Raw genomic sequence first — 19,296 nt, forward strand, 5'->3', positions numbered from 1 at the left:
TATAGATACTTCAGACTTAGGATTGTAAGACTCTTGATACATATAAAAAATTTGATAATTTCCATTTTTAATAGAATAAAAGCCTTTTCTATCTTAATTATTCATAAGTTAATATATGCTTCAGTTTGTTCACACTTAAAAAAGTGTCATAGAAGGCTTGAAACATAAAGAAAGGGTCATCTGCTTGAAACGAAATTTTTACTAGCTTTAACCAGTAATCAGTACAGGCATACCTCTTCTTATTGTACTACACAGATGTGTTTTTTACAAATTCAAGGCAAGACCTTCCACCAGCAAAAAGATTACAACTTGCTTTATTACGGTACTTACTTTATTGCGGAAGTCTGGAACCAAACCCACAACATCTCTGAGCTCTGCCTGTATTCAGCCAAACAGGTACATGTGTGACAGGTAATTGTAAGGCAGCTTAGGTTCTAAGAGATGAGACAGTTTAGTTGTAGAATCTTTGAGTTCTCCCAGACTTGTAATGACTGCAAAACAAATCCAAAAATCCAAAAATAGAAAAGTATAAAACAATGCAAAACAGCCATAGGGATAAATTATTTATAATGTAACAAGTATAATATGTATTAGAGAGTCTTAAGGACTTTCCAACTACTCAATCCTGAATGCAAATAAGATTTTAAGTAAGTTTCTTTAATCTTAAACCCACACAAATGTTAATTGTATTTATATATTTTCTGATTTTTGTGATATTTGCCATTTGTGCCCTGGAAATCTCTTGAAAGTTTGCAGCTGTCCATTCATATCTATTAAACTGAAATAATATATAATGTTGCTTCAGGGGGTGTAGGAATACTACTCTTGAAGTCTCTTCAGGAGAAAAAAAAATGCAGCAGATCACTTCAGGTTTCAAAATTTGTGAAATATATTGTATCCTTGTTGTTAAATTTATAGCTGGTCTGGTCACCAAATAATATCTACTACTGTTCACTGTGTTTGCTCAACAAACAGTTAGTACTTTCTAGCTATCAGGCACTATATTGGGCAGTGGTAAAAGTAAGTTGAATATTATCAAGACATCATACATTAATTAAAAACACTCTCAGCATTAACTTCACCTCAGCGCCTTTATAGTCACTCTTCCTTCTGCCTGGGACGCACTTCCCTTTGCATTTTACATATCTGGCTATTGTCAATCTTTAGCTCCTGACTCAAATATCACTTCCCCAGGGATATCTTCCCAACAACTCTAAGTTGATATACCATCCTCATCATCCTACTCTATATCTTGTTTGTTTATATAATAATCTTTAATTATTTTGTCTATTGTTTACTGTCTATTCATTTCTCTTGAAGAATATGAGCTTCATGAGGGCAAGAACTTACTCAGCATTTCATCCTAGCTGCCTAGCTTTGCTTCCATACTGCCTGCCACATAGTAAGAACTCAGTAAACATTTATTAAATGACTGTAAACACCAGCAATTATAATACAGTGTTGTAAGTACAGTAGTAAACAGATCATAGGGGTGTTGGAGGACGGAGTGATTCACTCTACCTGGAAAAGCAGGGAATACTTCACCAGGGAGGAAATGCTTGAGCTGGGTCACAAAGGAAGAATGGCACTTTGCCAAGTAGATGGTGGGAGAAAGGACATTTGACACAGAAGGCAGAGTATGCACAGAGGCAAGAAAGTCCAAAAATTATTATTAGTTCAGAGAATACTAAGTTGTTTAGGATTGAGAAAGTTAAAGGTCTAGGGGGAAGCTGAGCTTCAAGAGTGGGCAGGGGTTTTGTGTGTCATGCTAAAGAATTGAAGATGAGAAGCTCTGAAAAAAAGGTTTAAGCTGGGGTGTAACATGATCAGATATTTTAGAATGAGATCCACCCAAATGGTACAAGGGATACTGTGTAAGGGAAAGAGGAGAGGAGGCAAGAAGACCAATTAGGAAGCAATTACAGTCATCCGGTCGAAAGATCCTGATGGTCTGAACTCCATAAATTACTTGACAGAGCAGTGGGTCTCAGTTCTGACTGGACCTCTGACTCACGTGTGTGTGTGTGTGTGTGTGTGTGTGTGGTGGTGTTGTTTTTTAAATAATACAGACCCCCGTATCTCAGATTCAAGAACTGCCAAAAGAGGGATGACCCCTCTCTAAACTATATCTTACTATGATTCTCTTAATTACAATGAGGACATTTCAGGACACTAAGAAACAGGGACCAATCAGAAGAATTTTACTGTTTAGTTATTCCCTGTCCAAGAATATGCTAAACCATATTCATATTGTCTGCATTGCTTCCAGCCCTTGTTCAAATGTGGGATTTCCAAAATCCTCAGCCAGCTTCATAGGCATGATCTGGCAATTGGGGATTTGGAAGAAAGCGCAGCAGGAAGAGTTCTGACCCTTTTTAACACCTCCCATTGAGAAGAAATTGTGGGTCAATGTCATATGAATCTTTTCATCATCTGAGACATGTACAGTGCTCACACGCAGACCTGTCTTCCTTTTTTCATTCAGGTCACTAAAGAAAAATTTCTTACCCACCGCCCCCGCCCCCCATTCTCTGATAGAATCACAGAAAGCAAGCCAGCATGATCTACAAATAAACTGTCCTATAAGTACTGTATCTTCTTCCTCTCTAGTCTGTCAAATGAGGGACGGTCACAGGAAACTTAGTATAACTTACTTAAGAACAGTAGATAATCACATATTAAGAAGCATCTTGACAAACTCTTATAGTGTGGAGCTAATTAATATTTATCTTGATCTATATTGTAGGTGAAATTATTTTGGCTCTTCGCCAATTAGATCTTCTTCAGAAAACTATTGTCATATACACCTCAGACCATGGAGAGCTAGCCATGGAACATCGTCAGTTTTATAAAATGAGTATGTACGAAGCTAGTGCCCATGTTCCACTCTTGATAATGGGACCAGGAATTAAGGCCAACGTACAAGTATCAAATGTGGTTTCTCTTGTGGATATTTACCCTACTATGCTTGGTAAGTAATGAAATTCTATAAATAGTTTTTTGTAATAATGATGGAGAATGAATAAGCAAAGCAGTCAGAGGCCCTGCTGACGTGTTTGTAACCTTGAGCAATTCATTTAACTGTGAGTCAAATCCATATATGAAAAATGAGGATAATATTCCTCAGGTTCCTTTGGCCTTCACTTACTGTAGTCATTTTTCATTCAAAAGATTGACAGTCAGGATATGACTGTAGAGTAAGCCACATAAGATATTCAAGTTCATAACTTTATATTATGATTTGCATATGATTTGATTCTCTACTTTAACTTCCCTTCTTAAGTATTTCATCCACTTTGAAACTTCCAACTTCGTACAGTATTGGAAAAGTCCCTTGATCTGATGCTATGAACATATTTTTCCTGAGAATCTTTAGATTGTTCTGTTACTGTTTGCTTTACTAGTTTCTTAATGTCTATAAGCATAATCATAGGTTTGGAACAGCAACATTTGAATAGTGGTAGTTAGCAGTTTTTACTAAAATAACATCATCAAATTCAGAGGGAATAATATAGAACTGTTAGTTTCAATCTAATATAGCAGAGTACTTTAAATTTAATAACATTTAATTGTAATTCCACTGTTCTAAGATGCTATCAATTGCAAAAAGTAACATCAATTTATAAATAAATTTTGGTGAACATATATATATATATATATATATATACATACACACACACATCTAGGTATATATATACCTATATATATGCCTATACATATACCTAGGTGTGTATATATATACACACACACACACACATATATACACACATACCTATATATAGGTATATATAGGTATATATATATGGACACATACACACATATATATATAATGTGAAAGAAACGTGTTGGAAAATCAGAAGTAAGAGAGTTCTTTTTATCTCCTTACTTCTGCTACAAAGTCTTCCCCTTCATTTAACTAAACACTATTCCAGGGTCTTAAATTTCTTTACTGTTAATTTATATCAATGTCTTTTCCATTTTGCTTTTGTTTCACATCACTTCTTCTATATTTGAACATACTTCTTTGTTGTTCTTTTGCTTGATGTATATTTTTAATCTCCTCAGTTTCTCAGTCATCATTTGCTATGTGTCTTCATTATCCCAAAGCAGTTTTCACACTTAGCCATATCTCTGCCACTTTCTGGCTCCTTCAAGTTTTAGCCAATCCCCATTATTTTTTCTCATTTCTGTTTTCATAAGAAATGTATATGTAATTATGTGTATTTGCAAGTATCTCTCATTATCATCTTTATAATTTTATGAATATATGCTCATTTATATTGGCATTTCTTTACAGCTTCCTTCCCGAGTTTTTCCTCATGTGGAACTCTCCCACCCCCACCCATTTGCAATGAAAACTCTTCAGGATCATCGTATTTGCTTAACTTTTTAGCCATGTTCTGTTTTCTTGAGGTACAGTGACCAGAACTGTAAAAGAATTAAAAGGTTGGGGTGATTATTCCTTGGTTTTCCCTCAATATATTTCATAGTGATAGTTGGCATTTTGTTTGTCTTTTTGACTCTAGCAGCTAAATAATTCAGTGTCCTTCAGGAGCTGTCTACACCACATCCTAGTCTGTTCCTAGACATTCTATAACCTTATATGTTAGTTGATTATAGGTATTGTTTAAATCATTTCTCTTTAATTTTTTTTACTTCTTTTTTATTTTTTAATTAAATTTATTGGGGTGACATTGGTTAATAAAATTATATAGGATTCAGGTGTACAATTTTATAATACATCATCTGTATATTGCATTATGTGTTTACCACCCAAAGTCAAATCTCCTTCTGTCATCATATATTTGACCCTCTTTACCCTTTTCTACCTCCCTTCCATCCCCCTTTCCCTCTGGTAACCACTAAACTGTTGTCTGTGTCTATGAGTTTTGTTTATCTTTGTTTTTTGCTTTCAGTTTTATATACCACATATGAGTAAAATCATATAGTTGTCACATTTTCTGTCTGACTTATTTTGCTTAGCATGATAATCTCAAGATCCAGCCATGTTGTTGCAAATGTCAGTATTTCATCTTTTGTTATGGCTGAGTAATAAAATCAGAAATGAAAGAAGAGAAGTTGCCGATGGATACCACAGGAATACAACGATCATACAAGAATACTATGAAAGACTATATGCCACCAAATTAAATAACCTAGAAGAAATGGACAAGTTCTTAGAAATATATAATCTTCCTAGACTGAATCACAAAGAACTGGAAAATCTAAATAGACCAATTAGCAGTAAGGAAATTGAAGCAATCATCAAAAGCCTCTCAGAAATAAATATTGTGTTATATTTGCCCATGATGCAAATTTTCTACTTTATGATCTTGACATAAAACAGTATGTATACTATTTTTAAAATGTACACACATATCCAATTCTAAAATTCCAATTTTAGAAAATTACCTATAGATTTACAGAAGAATTTATCTCCATGGATATTTATTGTACTATTGCATTATATTAAAAAATAAAATAGTATAAATATCTAGTAGTAATAGATTAAGTAAAAACTAATTAGTTTTATTTTAAAAGGTGAAATGATATGTGAAAATGGCCCCTGTGTATTATAGAAAAGAAAATGTAGGTTTTAAAACTATGTGAACAGGGTTTTTTTGTTTATTTTGTTTTGTTTGTTTACTAATTGAAATAGTGTGTCTATTGTCCAAATTAGCACATTTTTGATAGTAAAAGGGTACTATCAATAATTATACTGAATTAATAAGCATAAACTGAGTCTGTAGCCTTGTCGAACAGTCTTACCAGCCAACAAGGCAAAAATAATTCTGATGGTGTGTTTTATCTGATGTTTGATTCAGTCTTTTTTTAACTATTATAATTGGTTAAGAATTTATTTAGTTAAAGTAAAAAGCAGAGTACAAAATTGTAAGTATGGCAGCCTAGTTCCAATGATGAAATGTAAATAGGATAGCAAGGGTTACTTTTAAAATGAAAATTACTCAGTGCTGGAAGAGTTTAAAGCTACTTTAGTAGTGATTAAATCTAAAATTAGAACTGTGGGACAGTATGTTCTGTTTACCTCTGCTTAATAAGTAAACATACAGATTTTGATATAGTATCTACAAAGGACTTTTATTTTGTGATTCGTCTAACCAATTAGGAGTTTAAAATAGACACAAAACAATCTATTCTTAGAATTCTAAAGATTCTTTCTTTATTAGCTTAGCCATAACTATATTATTTTGTATGAATCCAATTTACACACAGAGAGTATGGGACTAAGTTTCTTAGATCAAAGCCTCAAGACAGACTTCTTCCCCTCCATTCTATGGGCCTTGGAAATATCATATAAAAAATGGTAATTCAAAAAACCTTAAATAGAAAGATATTGAATAGGAAAAAACAATTGGGATTCCTGTTTTAACAAACCTATCTTACTATAGAGTGTCTTGAAATTTAAGATGCTACAATGCTTTATAAATAAGTCTCAATTTACAATAGTTTTTTTAAAAGTATTTTAAAAGAGTGCTTTCTTTTCTATAAATTGATATTTTATGATAAAGTAGGAAGAGTATACATAGTCTATTTATCTTTGTAGGTCATTTATAGTATCATATTATTTTCTAATAGCAGGAAAAAAACATTTTTATAACTAGGAATTTTTTTTATACTGTTGAAGTTGATATCATTTCAGAGATTATTTTTTAAAAGTGTTCCCCAAAATATTTTCTTCTCCAATAACCTCGTATCAGGATACTTTAGCTCAGTTATAAATAAAGGTAGTCTCGTTTTAAAATTAAAATTGTTCTGATTTTATTTTTTAAATTTCTTATGTTCACGTAAATTTTTTTAATAGTTTATCTTTTTTTGTAAAACACCTGCCTTCCTCTCATATAAAAGATAAATCCAGATTTTTCTGAATTGTGAAAATGTAATTATACAAAAATACAGTTATGTTTAAAAGAATGTTTAATTGCTAGTGATTTAATTTGCAAAACCCTATTGTTACAGGATCTTAGTGGAGGGTTGGGAGGAGCATTCTACATAGACTTTTTTTTCTTATTTTTCATTTCTTGATTTCTCAATTACAGCTGACATATAATATTATATTAGTTTCAGTGTAAAACATAGTGATTGGACATTTATATAACTTACAAAATGATCACCCCGATAAGTCTAGTACCCATCTGACATCATACAGTTATTAAAATATTACTGACTCTATTCCCTATGCTGTACTTTATATCCCATGACTGTTTTTATGACCACCCTTTGTACTTCTTAATCCCTTCTCTTTTTTCAATCATCCCCCTAACCTCCCTCCCATCTGGCAACCACCAGTTTGTTCTCTGTACCTATGAATTTATTTATGTTTTGTTTGTTATTTTATTTTTTAGATTCCACATATAAGTGAAATCATATGGTATTTGTCTGTCTCTGTCTGACTTATTGCACTTAGCATAGTATCCTCTAGGTCCATCCATGTAGTCACAAATGGCAAAAGAGATCCCTTGTGCACTATTGGTAGAGTTGCAAATTGGTATCAACTACTTTGTTTTTATTGGCTGGAAAATATTATGAAGTTGACTATAGTAAAGCAAGACTTGTGGTGTAGTATTGAAGGGGCCAGAGATTCTGGACTACCTAAATTCAAATCCTTCCTTCAGTATTTACCAACTATGTGGCCTTGAACCACTTAATAGCTCTGGTCTCCAATTTTCTTATCAATAAAATGGAAATAATAGTGGCTATTCCATGGTTTAGAACAATGACTAGAACATGGTTAACAATTAAATGTCAGATGTTATCATTAATATTGTTTATCCCTTGCCCTTAAAATGTACACAGTTTGCATCATTGCCACATCAGTCTAATTCCTATCAACTCATATGGTCAGGAAGAAATATATCTTTTCTCCCTTTAGGAGACCATCACATATATCCAGGTCTGCATTTTTCCCCACTACTGTTTTAAATTTAAGTCACTTTATTAAGAATCCTGCAGTTACTTTTAATCTTTGCTTATACTGCCAAGAAAGATGAAATTTGCTTAAAATGGAATTAGAATGACAGATTTGTCAGAAGAAAAAATATGAAAAATGGTTTTAAATGAAGATTAATGAGCTTTTGAAAAGCAGTTTAAGCTAAAGTGTTTTTAAAGAAATTATTGGTAAATATTTGCGAAATGAATACCTAGCTCCCTGGAGCATAAAAAAATTAATAAGTACGTAAGGTATTTATTAAGTATTATAGATATTTGGCATAGGTTTTATTGTTCAGTATCAATTCACAAAGGTATATTATTCTTCTGATAATAAACTAGAAACAAGCCATCATTATCTCTTGCCTGGACTCCTGCAATAGCTTCCTAACTCCAACCTTCTCTGCCTGTACCCACTTTTAGTCAATTTGCTATATAGTAGTTAGCAACAGACCATGTCACACTTCTGCTCACAATCTTCTCCTGGTTTCCCATTCCCCTTAGAGTAAAATCCAGAATCTCTAATTGGGCCTAGGAGTCCAACATGATCTCTTCCCCTCCCCAAATCATCTTTTACAATTTTACCTCTCACTCTGCTCCCTTGGTCTTTGGGGAATGAACCAAGCAGGTTCCTGCCTTAGGGTCTTTACACCTGCTATTCCCTGGGCTGATGTCCTTTCTCAGATATCTATAGGGCTCACTTTAGCCCTGCCTCAGGTCTCTACTCAAATGTTACCTCATCAGAGAGGCTTTCCTTGACCACACTATGTTAAACAGCACATAAACCATACCTGCCAACATTCTCGATCTCCCTATCCTGCTTTATTTTTCTTCACTATACTTATTACTATTTGACATAGTTGTTTGCCTGCCCCTCCACATTAGAACGTAAACTCTAAGACAGCTTACCTGCTTTGTCCACTGTTTTTTCCCTACTCCTGGAACAAAACCTAGTTTGTTGAATAAATGAAAATTATTAATACTTAAATGTACTCTTAGCTTACCACTTACTTATCATAGAAACAAAAGAGAATCAAGTACATTTTCTTAGGCTTTCAAGCTTCTTTAGGAAAATGAGGCTAAGACTAGATAGGAAATAAGGTATTGCTAAGTATTAAAGGTTAAGACAATGCTAAATGCAGGAACTTCCCAGTCATAGGTATATGCCAGTTGGTTCCTGCTTCCTAACCATCGTCGAAATCCTCTTCTCTCCCTTCCTGTGCCTCGCTAGTGGTGCCACCTGATGGCTGACACAGACCAGCCTGACTCAGCCTATTCCCTGGCTACTCTCTTTCCTTGCTGTAAGTAGCCAACTGTCTTGTATTGCAATTAGTTTCATCTTGGTCAGTCTCTTTCTCTCATGCACATCCTCTTTACTGTCTTTGCTCCTTCTTTTGTTCTTAACCAGTTATCTCTTTTATCTGTTTCTTCTTTCCTTCCTCCTTCATCCCTCCCCCTCCCCCATCCCTTCCCTGTCACTCTTCCAGTCTTTCTTTCTGTCTGTCTTTCTTTCTCAAAAAAGTCCCTGATTGTGATTGGTTGGCAGAAGATTAGTACTTGTATATGCCCCTTCCAAGAAACTGGAAGATACAAAGTTTTAAATTAATTTATATGTAAAACAGTTACCTTCAGACTTATAGAGGTCCCTGTCTACTCTTTATTCTCCTTTAATTAGCCTGTTTTTCCTCAAATACTTATAGTCAAATTAATTTTCATATTCAATTTTAATTTCTAGCATTGCAGATCTATTACTTTCTATTTTTCATTGGAAATATTTAATTATCCCTAAAAACATGGAACATTGAAACCAGAAAAGGGGTGGAGAGGGCAACTGCATACTCATTTTGGAATTATCCCAACTGCCCAGCCATATTAACAGTAATTTTTCTATAGGAAAAAGATAGTTTGAGTTTCAAAAAAATACCTTAAAAGCAATTACATTACATTATATTACAAATACAATTTCTTTATAAGTTAGACATTTCTTATGCTATTGTTTTATTGTCTGTGTTCGATGAGGAAAAAATCAATTATTTTTCTCAAAATCAGTATAATCTAGGATTTCCCAACATATGTTCTGCAAAATACTAATCCCTTTAGATACTACTAGGGAGAAAAAAGTTCTGTCATCAAATGGCATACCATATACCACCCTTGAAGGTTTACTTTACATCTACAATAAATTTACCTATTTATTTTTAACCATTATTTGCAAACATATATGACTACTAAACCCTTATCTCATTTAGGTCTTATTAATAACCCATGGAACAAATGTGAGAAACAGCTGTGATTAAATAATTCAGGAATGAATGACTGATGATATTTAATAATAAATTGTTGAGGGATTTTATATAAGTTATCATATTAAACCTAAAATAAACCTGTGAAGTACAGGTATTATTATTATCTTTTATCGATGAGGAAACTGAGGTTCACAGTGATCAATAATATGCTCAAGGTCACATGACAAGTGGATTAAGCATTTGGATCTAGGTAGTCTGTTGACAAAATCCATATATATAGTCTCTAGTCTCTGTGACCTTTGTCATTTATGAATGTTCAACTAATGAAAGCATGAGTTATTTTAAAATATTGTTATTTTTGTTACATAGATATTGCTGGAATTCCTCTGCCTCAGAACCTGAGTGGATACTCTTTGTTGCCATTATCATCAGAAATGTTTAAGAATGAACATAAGCTCAAAAACCTACATCCAGCCTGGATTCTGAGTGAATTCCATGGATGCAATGTGAACGCTTCCACTTACATGCTTCGAACTAACCAATGGAAGTATATAGCCTACTCTGATGGTGCTTCAGTATTGCCTCAACTCTTTGGTAAATTTGTTGATATATTTTTTAACTGTAGTATAATGTGTAATGAGCTGACCTACATAGCATTGCCTAAAAGATCCAGTGATTATCTTTAAATAAACAAATATCTGCTGCTCTTCATGCTGGGACAATCTAAAAAATGTTGCCAATGTGAGGAGCAGCTGTGACTGTCAAAGGATCAGTGAGTGAGCCCACCTTTCCTGTAATCTCTAGGGTTTTACTAACATCTCTTTCCCAAAAAAGTGCCATCTGAAGTCACCTAACAAAGTCACAAATGTCTTCACAGGTCTTCTGACTAATGCACTCATATAGGCCCACAGAGATTTTTCCCTTGACATTCATTGTTCATTTACTAGCTTAAGTAAATTGTCATAAAATAGTTGATGTGCTATTTTTCCAATTATATTGGCATCCTAGTTATATCCTGTCTACCTACATCATAGATTAAAAGGGTGTTTATGTTATCTGAAATATTTATCATTATTTTCTTGATGGTAGCGATTGAGAGAAGTTTTTATTTCCATGGCTCTCTGCTCACATGGACAGTATTGATAAATCTAACTGAAAAATCCAAACACAAAATGCTAATATATATATAGAAAACTGGGAGTAACTGAAGTTGCAAGAACATGATTTGGCTATATAAAGAATTCTTAAAGCTGGAATGTTTGGGCTGTTGAAATAGGACAATATTAACATTACTGTTTATTTTATTTCTGTCTGTACGTCAAAGTAAGCAAGGCATCAAAATCAGGAAGAATTAGGACTAAGCCAGCTTACTAGTAATAAGGGTTTGACTGTTTCTGCCATCTAAGAATAGATTTTTAAAAATGAGATAGCAGGATGATGGTAGGAAGGAAGATAATTTAGACATACATTTAGAGGAGTGTTTAACTTCCGGTATATTATTTTACCATTGATACTTTCCTTCATTTTACTATACCAAGAGGAACTGAAAATAAAAATAAATCTTAATACGTCAGAGAGTAATGGCATTCTAAAAATGTTTTTGTAGTAGGTAACTATTTTGACAGGTATTTAATTTCTTTTTCTTTCAGATCTTTCCTCAGATCCAGATGAACTAACAAATATTGCCACAAAATTTCCAGAAATCACTTGTTCTTTGGATCAGAAGCTTCGTTCCATTATAAACTATCCTAAAGTTTCTGCTTCTGTCCACCAGTACAATAAAGAGCAGTTTATTAAGTGGAAACAAAGTGTAGGGCAAAACTATTCAACTGTTATTGCAAACCTGAGATGGCATCAGGACTGGCTGAAAGAACCGAGGAAGTACGAAAGCGCGATTGATCAGTGGCTTAAAACCCGCACCGATGCAAACAAATTTTGAACAAAAAAAGAAAAGAATGTTCCAGAGCTACACGGAAATATGTTAAAATATCACGATTAATTATGTCTTAAACACTAGTTTTAATAATGATTTATTTTTACTTTTAAAAATCTACTCTTTTAAATAAAAACAAATCATTATAGAATTATATATATTCACAAATGATTACTATCAAGACTGACTCACAAATGATTACTATCAAGACTGACTCATTCTTACCAATGGAAGTATTGAAACGATGGAAGCAAATAGTATAATATAAAGTTACAGTCTTCTGAGTAAGATGGAATATAAAATATTTAACAAGTTATTGATTACTTATGAGCCATAAAATAGTTATTTGTGACTATTTGATGGTGTCTGATAAGTTATTTGCATCTGATGGGACATGGACCATTTGTGTGTATTTGATGGGAGTATTTGATGGGACACAGACCCTGGATATGGCTGGCTTTGTTACTGTATTTTTAAAATAGTATATGCACAAGGTACAAACTTCAGAAAGTACAAAAGAGTTAACAGTGAGCATCAGGGCTCCTTGCTTTTCCAGCCACCAAGCCACACTCTTCCCCTTCCTAGAAGCCTCTATAGTAACCACCTGCCTATATATCCTTTTAGAGACAGAACATACATCCACAAACAAACTTTATGTTCTTTTTTCCCCCACACACAAATGATGGCATACTATCTAAAATGCTCTACTGCTTGTTTTTTTTTTTTTCCACTTAAGAATAAATACCTAGAAGAGAAATTACTGAGGTAAGACTGTATCTAGCAAAATTATACTAGGTACTAGCAAATTACCCCTAAAGAAATTATACCAACTTAACTCTCACCAGCAATGCATGTCCTCACATCCTTTGCCAACCTGATATATGAAAACATCATTATTTTTATTTTTATGAATAAGGTAGATCACATTTTCATATATTTAATAGCCATTGGAGTTTACTGTGAACTCTCCTGTTTCTATTCTTTGCCTATTTTTTATGTTGGTTATCAGTCTTTTTTGTTACAGGCATGCTGTAGATATTAACTCTTTGTCTGCAAAAGAAGCTGTAGTTTTTTTTTTTCCTTTTTGTAATTTGTCTTTTGACTTGGTTCTGGTATTTTAGGCATGTAGAAATTGGTATTTTCAAATTATCAAATTTATGAATCTTGGCTTTTGTGACTTTGGGATTTTGTGTCAGATATATTTAGAATAGTCTTCCCCACTTATCTTCTTTTAGAGTTTTATTTTTCATCCATCTAAAATGTATTACAAATTAGAGATCTAACTTTAGTTTGTTTTTTTAAGATGGATACCCAATTGACCTTTTATTGAGTAAACTAACATTTTTCCCATTGGTTAGAAAATGTCACTTCATTATATAACATCTTTATTGAATACATTATCTTTTCCTCTATTGTTTTAAAATGCCATTTATCATAAACCAAAGTCTCATTTACATTTAGGTCTTTTCAGAATATTTTTTATTTTGCAGTGGACCATTCTATTTTGTTTATTAATGTGGTAGTCAATATCTGGTCAGACTAGTCCCTTTGCAATAGTTTTGTTTTTCAGAATTGTCCTGGCTACTCTTTCTAATTTTTTTTCCATACAAATTTAGAATATGCTTGTCTAGTTCCAAAAATGAAAAATCATGTTAGTCTTTTATATGAAATCACATTAAATGTATAGCCTAATTTAGAGAAAGTTAAATTCTTTACGATATTCGGTTATTCTAAAGAAGAGTATGCTTTTCCCTTTTTTCAAGTCTTCTTTTATAACACTCAATAATATTCTAAGTTTTCTTTATAGAGATCAATTTCTTCATTGAGATTTTTGGAAAGTTGGGACCTTTGAAAAAAAATGCCACCTGAGCCCCACCCCACACCAACTGATTTAGAATTCTAGGAATGGCACCTGGGCACTGTTTTGTCCTTATTGTTTTGTTTATTAAGTCCTCCAGCTGACGATCCTAATGTGTAGCCAGAGGTGAGCTTATTCCTTTTGGTTTTATCGTTTGTTGGTGGTGGTACTATTTTAAGTGAATCTTTCTTCCATTATATCTTCTAACTGGTTGTCATTTATACATGCAAACTCTATTTCTATGTATTATGTACCAAGCCACCTTATTGTTTATAATAGTTTTTTAGTTGGTATCTTATATTTTCCAGGTTAAAAAAAGCTTATCTGCATTTAATTTTACTTAACTTTATTTTTCAAACTATCTTTGAAATTTTCTTTGAGCCAGTTCACCTCCTTTATCATTCTTCAGTGAATTTATATGAGCTTATCTTCGCAGTTATGTATGAAAATCAAGGTTTAGATTAGTCTTACTGGGTATTAAACCATATTATAAATCACTAAATCAAACTAAGAACTTGGTGATGAGGGACCATGAGCAAGAAAGACATATCTCAAGACAAACTAAGTGGAAGAAGCTCAATGTGGAAAACAGAAAAAAGCTAGACCTGTACTAGAACTATTCCCTTCTACACTGGTCAAATTCTCAGATAAGATTTTTACCCTTCTTTTTCTTTTTCAAGTTACAAAGCAGAATCTCAAGAGCATAATAATTCTTAGGTCAGAAAAATGAGTTACATAATTTTGAAAATAATGAAAATAAAACTTAGAAGAATATATGACACAACCAAAACTATATTCAGAAGAATGTTCTTAACCTTAAACTTTTTTTTATTAAGAAAAATAAAAATAAATAAACTGTTCAATTTAGGAAGTTAGAAAACAAAATAAACAAGTTTTGTTTTGTAATATTTATGGTAAAGAACGGGTATCCTTTAATAATGTTTTGAGAGTTTTGTTTCCACATAGGGTAGGGAAAGCTGCAAGGGAATACTCCCACGTTAACAAAAACCAAAAGGGGGTGAAAAAGCTAGATAATCTACAAAATCAAAATAAACATAATAAACAAAATAAACCCTTTCTCAGTCTATCAGAGGACTGAAGTTGCAAGGCACCAGGTGAACCAAATTCAAAAGAGTGGCAAGCCCGTCTGCGGAGTGGTGAGACAAATGTTCCACCTTTAGCAGAATATGGGAGGGAAAACTAGCAACCGAAAAAGTGAGTAAGAAAACAACTGATATTTTGACAAATTTTTAAAAGCCAAATGTGTGTGAAAATAACTGTAGAAACTCTGGGAGCCCCACACACAAGGGACACCACCCCAGTAATGAGCTTTTTTTCACAGACCTCAGTCCACATTGATGAGAAAGGTTGGGAGCACAGCAGCAGACCTGATGGAGACCCTTCAGTGGGAAAGAGACAAGCATAAAACCCAGAACCTTGCTCACACACAGCAAAACTCTTCTGCCACTGGAGCAGGAGCAGGAAACCCTCCCCGCCTCAGTCCTCAGAAAAAGGTCAGCAGTCACTGAGAAGGGGCAGATAACAGCAAAAGCTGTCTACCACTGGGGGGTTGGAAAGGCAGGAAACAGTGGTGCCCATGACCCTGCACTGACAGCAAAGAGCTCAACAGGGAACAGGAGACTCAAGTCAAAGGCAGAGTCCGGCTGCCATTGGGGGAGGGACAGGAGTGCGGGGAAGTCCTACTGTTGAGGCTCAGGCCCTCGGAGCCTGCGGAAGACTGAGGCTAGACTAGCAGAGCCAACGAAACCAGCCTGTGCCCACCGTGAGCAGCAGCACTGGGAACAGCAGAAGCATGGGGAGAGAAACTACCCTACCCCAGGGCTAGGCTGTAGATCTGCTTAAAGTTGGGAGTAGAGCAGGAACACTGAGAAAAACCCTCCAGCATTCAAGGCATCGCACTAAAGATAAAAGTATGGAGGAGTTTGAAGTCTGTAGTATAATAATAACTATGGCAACAACAAAACCCAAACTTAGCTCAATACTGATTAGATTTAGTCAACCTCCCACGTTATGGCCTGACAGATGAAAAGGCATGCCCATTTTCAGGAGTATTTACATTTACCATTTACATCAGTTACCATTATTTTTTTACATATAATGTCTGGCTTTCAGTCAAATTTACAAGGCAAAAAAGCAAGAAAAGACCCATTTTCAAAAACTAAAGCAGAAAATAGGACCAGACTGAGAGATGGCCCAGAAGTTGAAGCTATCAGAAAGTGACTTGAAAATACTATGATAAATTTACTGAAGAACCTAGTGGAAAATTTAGACAATGTGCATGAGCAGATAGGGAATTTCAGCGGAAAGACAGAAACTATAAAAAGAATAAAACTGATTCACTAGAAATTAAAAATATCTGCTTCGTCTAATCTGCTAATTCCCTCTAATGTAGTTTTCATTTTCGGTTATTGTATTCATTTCTGATTGGTTCTTTTTTATGTTTCCTATCTTTTCATTAAAGTTCTCACTGAGTTCTTTCATCTGGGGCGTGTTTATTTGCCTTCTCATTGTGGCTGCCTCCCTCTTTGTTTCTATGTATGAGGTAGAGTGGCTATATCTCCCAGTCTTAGCAGAGTGGCCTTATGTAGTAAGTGTCCAGTGGGGTCCAGTGGTGTAGTCTCCCTGGTCATCTGAGCCAGTTGCTCCAGGTATGTCCCTTGTGTGGGTTGTGTGTGCCTTCCTGTTGTAGTTGAGCCTTTATGGCTGTTGGCGCGTCAATGGGAAGGATGGACCCTCAGGCTGATTGGTTGTGAGGACTGGCCGTGACTGCAGTGTAGAAGCTATTGTGCAGAGGTTGACCCCACGAAGCAGGGTGTATTATTTGTGGAGGTAAGGTTGGGTGGTGCTCTGGTGTGGTGTGAAGCTTGCCATCAGGCGTATTGGTTCTGGGGCCTCTTGGGAGGGGTTCTGCCACTGCTTGTGCCCTGCCTATGGCCACCTGGTATTAGCTACAAAGTGATCTGCAGATGGGGGCTTGGGGCTGCTTAGCAAGAGGTACAAGGCAAGCTAAGGCCGGATGCTACTTCTGAGATTTGTGGACCTTTGAGAAATTTAGAAAATTTAGAAAAGTCCACAGCATGAGCTGAGATAGGCCATTTGTATGTAAAAGCCACTGGAAGCAGCTTTTGGTAGGCCCAAAAGTTGGTGTGGGGTAGGTCTCAGGGAATCACCAGGGCAAGGTGAACAGTGTTAGCCAGGTTGATGGAGACTCAGATATGGCTACTGCAAGATGGGTGACGGGGAGGGCTCAGCAAAGGCACAATGGCCTCTGACAGCACTTCTGTCTGGGAGAAAGCTGCCCCTCCAGATAATTCAGTTCTTCTCCATATGTCCCTGGTCCTTTTCGAGCTGCTGATCTAAGTGTAGTCCCAAACAAGATGAACCCGAAGAGGCCCACACCAAGACACATCATAGTTAAAATGCCAAGGGTTAAAGACAAAGAGAGAATCTTAAAAAGCAGCTAAAGAAAAGTAGTTAGTTACCTACAAGGGAGGTCCCATAAGGCTGTCAGCTGATTTTTCAGAAACTTTGAAGGCCAAAAGGGATTGGCACAAAATATTCACAGTGATGAAAAGCAAGGACCTACAACCAAGATTACTCTACCCAGTAAGGCTATCATTTAGAATCGAAGGACGGATAAAGAGCTTCCCAGGCAAAAAAAGTTAAAGGAGTTCATCAACAAAAACCCAGTGTTACAAAAAATATTAAAGAGGCTTCTTTAAGAAGAAAAAAAAGATAAAAAATGACTAATCAAATGACAATAACTACATACCTATCAATAATTACTTTAAATGTAAATGGATTGAATGTTCCAATCAAAAGACATAGGATGGCTGAATGGATAGGAAAACAAGATCCCTAAATATGCTGCCTACAAGAGACCCACTTCTGATCAAAAGACACACAAAGATTGAAAGTAAAGTATGACAAAAGATATTTCATTAATGAAAACAAAACAAAACAAAAAGCTGGGGTAGCAATACTTAACCAGACAAAACAGATTTTAAAACAAAGTCTATAACAAGAGACAAAGAAGGACCCAATAATCCCACTTCTGGGTATTTATCCAAAACCTTACTTCAAAGGGACATGTGAATCCATATGTTCATTGCAGTATTATTTACAATAGCCAAGATATAGAAGCAACCTAAGTGTTCATAGAGAGATGAATGGATAAAGAAAAGATGGTATATATATATAATGGAATATCACTCAGCAATAAGAAATAAGGAAATCTTGCCATCTGCAACAACATGGATGGACCTAGAGGGTATTATGCTAAGTGAAACAAGTCAGAGAAAGACAAATATATGGTTCCACTCATGTGGAATCTAAAAACAAAATATACAAATAAACAAAACAAAAACAAAATTATAAATACAGAGGACATTTTGATGGCTCCTAAATGGGAGAGGCATTGGAGGAATGGGTGAAAAAGAGTCTAAGATGTGCAAATCGCAAGCTATCAAAACATTCACAGGGATGTACAGTACAGATTAAGGAATATGGTCAATATAATAACTATGTATGGTGTCAGAGGGGTACTAGATTTATTGGAGTGACACTTCACAGGTTATATAAATGTTTAATCACGTTATATACATGAAACATAATATTGCACATAACTGTAATTGAAAAAAAATTTTAAGTTATTAAAAAAACAAAACGACAATAGAAAACCAATGATGAGGCTCATTTTGTTGGGACTATAGGGAAAACACACACGTATTGTTTGTGCCCCTTGTCAAGGGCAACTCAGCGCCATGTAATAAAATGTTTTAAAAATGCAAGTGATCTGCCCTAGCAATTCCAATTCTAGATTTTCTCTTAAGGGAATAACTCAATGTATATGGAATAATATATGTGAAGAAATGTTCTTCACAAAATTATTTATAAAGTGAAAATTGGAAAACCTTTGTCCAAAAATAGGGGGTTATTTGAATTGTTGTAACTCATTTCACATTAAACAGATAATTATATCACGTTTTTACCAATTGGCATGGAAAGCTGTCCAAATATAATCTTAAATAGAAAAAAAGGATACAAAATACTATATATAGTATGATATATTTTTGTAAATATATAGATGTAGTCATTACAGTCTGAAGGATATATAACTAAGTATTAACAAAGGTTATCTCTGGGTAGTATATTTAGTGGTGCTTGTTGATAATCTGTATTTTCTAATTTTTCTGCAATTAATATATACCATTTATGTAATAAAAGAAATATTTAATTTTAAAACATATATATTAAGCTTAAAACATCACCACTATTGAGACAAACTAGCA

General features: G+C 34.5%; 2 protein-coding genes across 7 annotated transcripts in view; one reads left to right on the top strand and one right to left on the bottom strand.

Annotated features, from left to right (window-relative positions):
- The window catches only part of ARSK (arylsulfatase family member K), a 31,783-nt gene extending 19,636 nt beyond the window's left edge, over window positions 1–12,147 (top strand). For 2 of the 3 annotated variants that reach the window (XM_039875135.1, XM_039875133.1), the window contains 3 exons: window positions 2,747–2,971; window positions 10,563–10,787; window positions 11,843–12,147. In XM_039875135.1, coding sequence (XP_039731069.1) covers window positions 2,747–2,971; window positions 10,563–10,787; window positions 11,843–12,132 — 740 coding nt within the window. In that variant the 3' untranslated portion in view covers window positions 12,133–12,147. Of the gene's footprint in view, window positions 1–2,746; window positions 2,972–4,297; window positions 4,414–9,178; window positions 9,272–10,562; window positions 10,788–11,842 lie in introns of those variants that run through there. The other variant, XM_039875134.1, reaches the window with a different exon arrangement.
- The window catches only part of LOC120612555 (spermatogenesis-associated protein 9-like), an 87,715-nt gene that overhangs the window by 7,962 nt on the left and 60,457 nt on the right, over window positions 1–19,296 (bottom strand). For 2 of the 4 annotated variants that reach the window (XR_005655483.1, XR_005655484.1), the window contains exon 3: window positions 331–491. Coding sequence is in view for 1 of the 4 variants with exons in the window: in XM_039875144.1 (XP_039731078.1) it covers window positions 435–491 (57 nt within the window). In the remaining 3 variants the exon portion in view is untranslated. Of the gene's footprint in view, window positions 1–181; window positions 492–19,296 lie in introns of those variants that run through there. The other 2 variants (XR_005655482.1, XM_039875144.1) reach the window with 1 other exon arrangement.

This window comes from Pteropus medius, unplaced genomic scaffold (assembly GCF_902729225.1).
Source record: "Pteropus medius unplaced genomic scaffold, Ma_sr-lr_union100, whole genome shotgun sequence".
Taxonomy (NCBI): Eukaryota; Metazoa; Chordata; class Mammalia; order Chiroptera; family Pteropodidae; genus Pteropus; species Pteropus medius.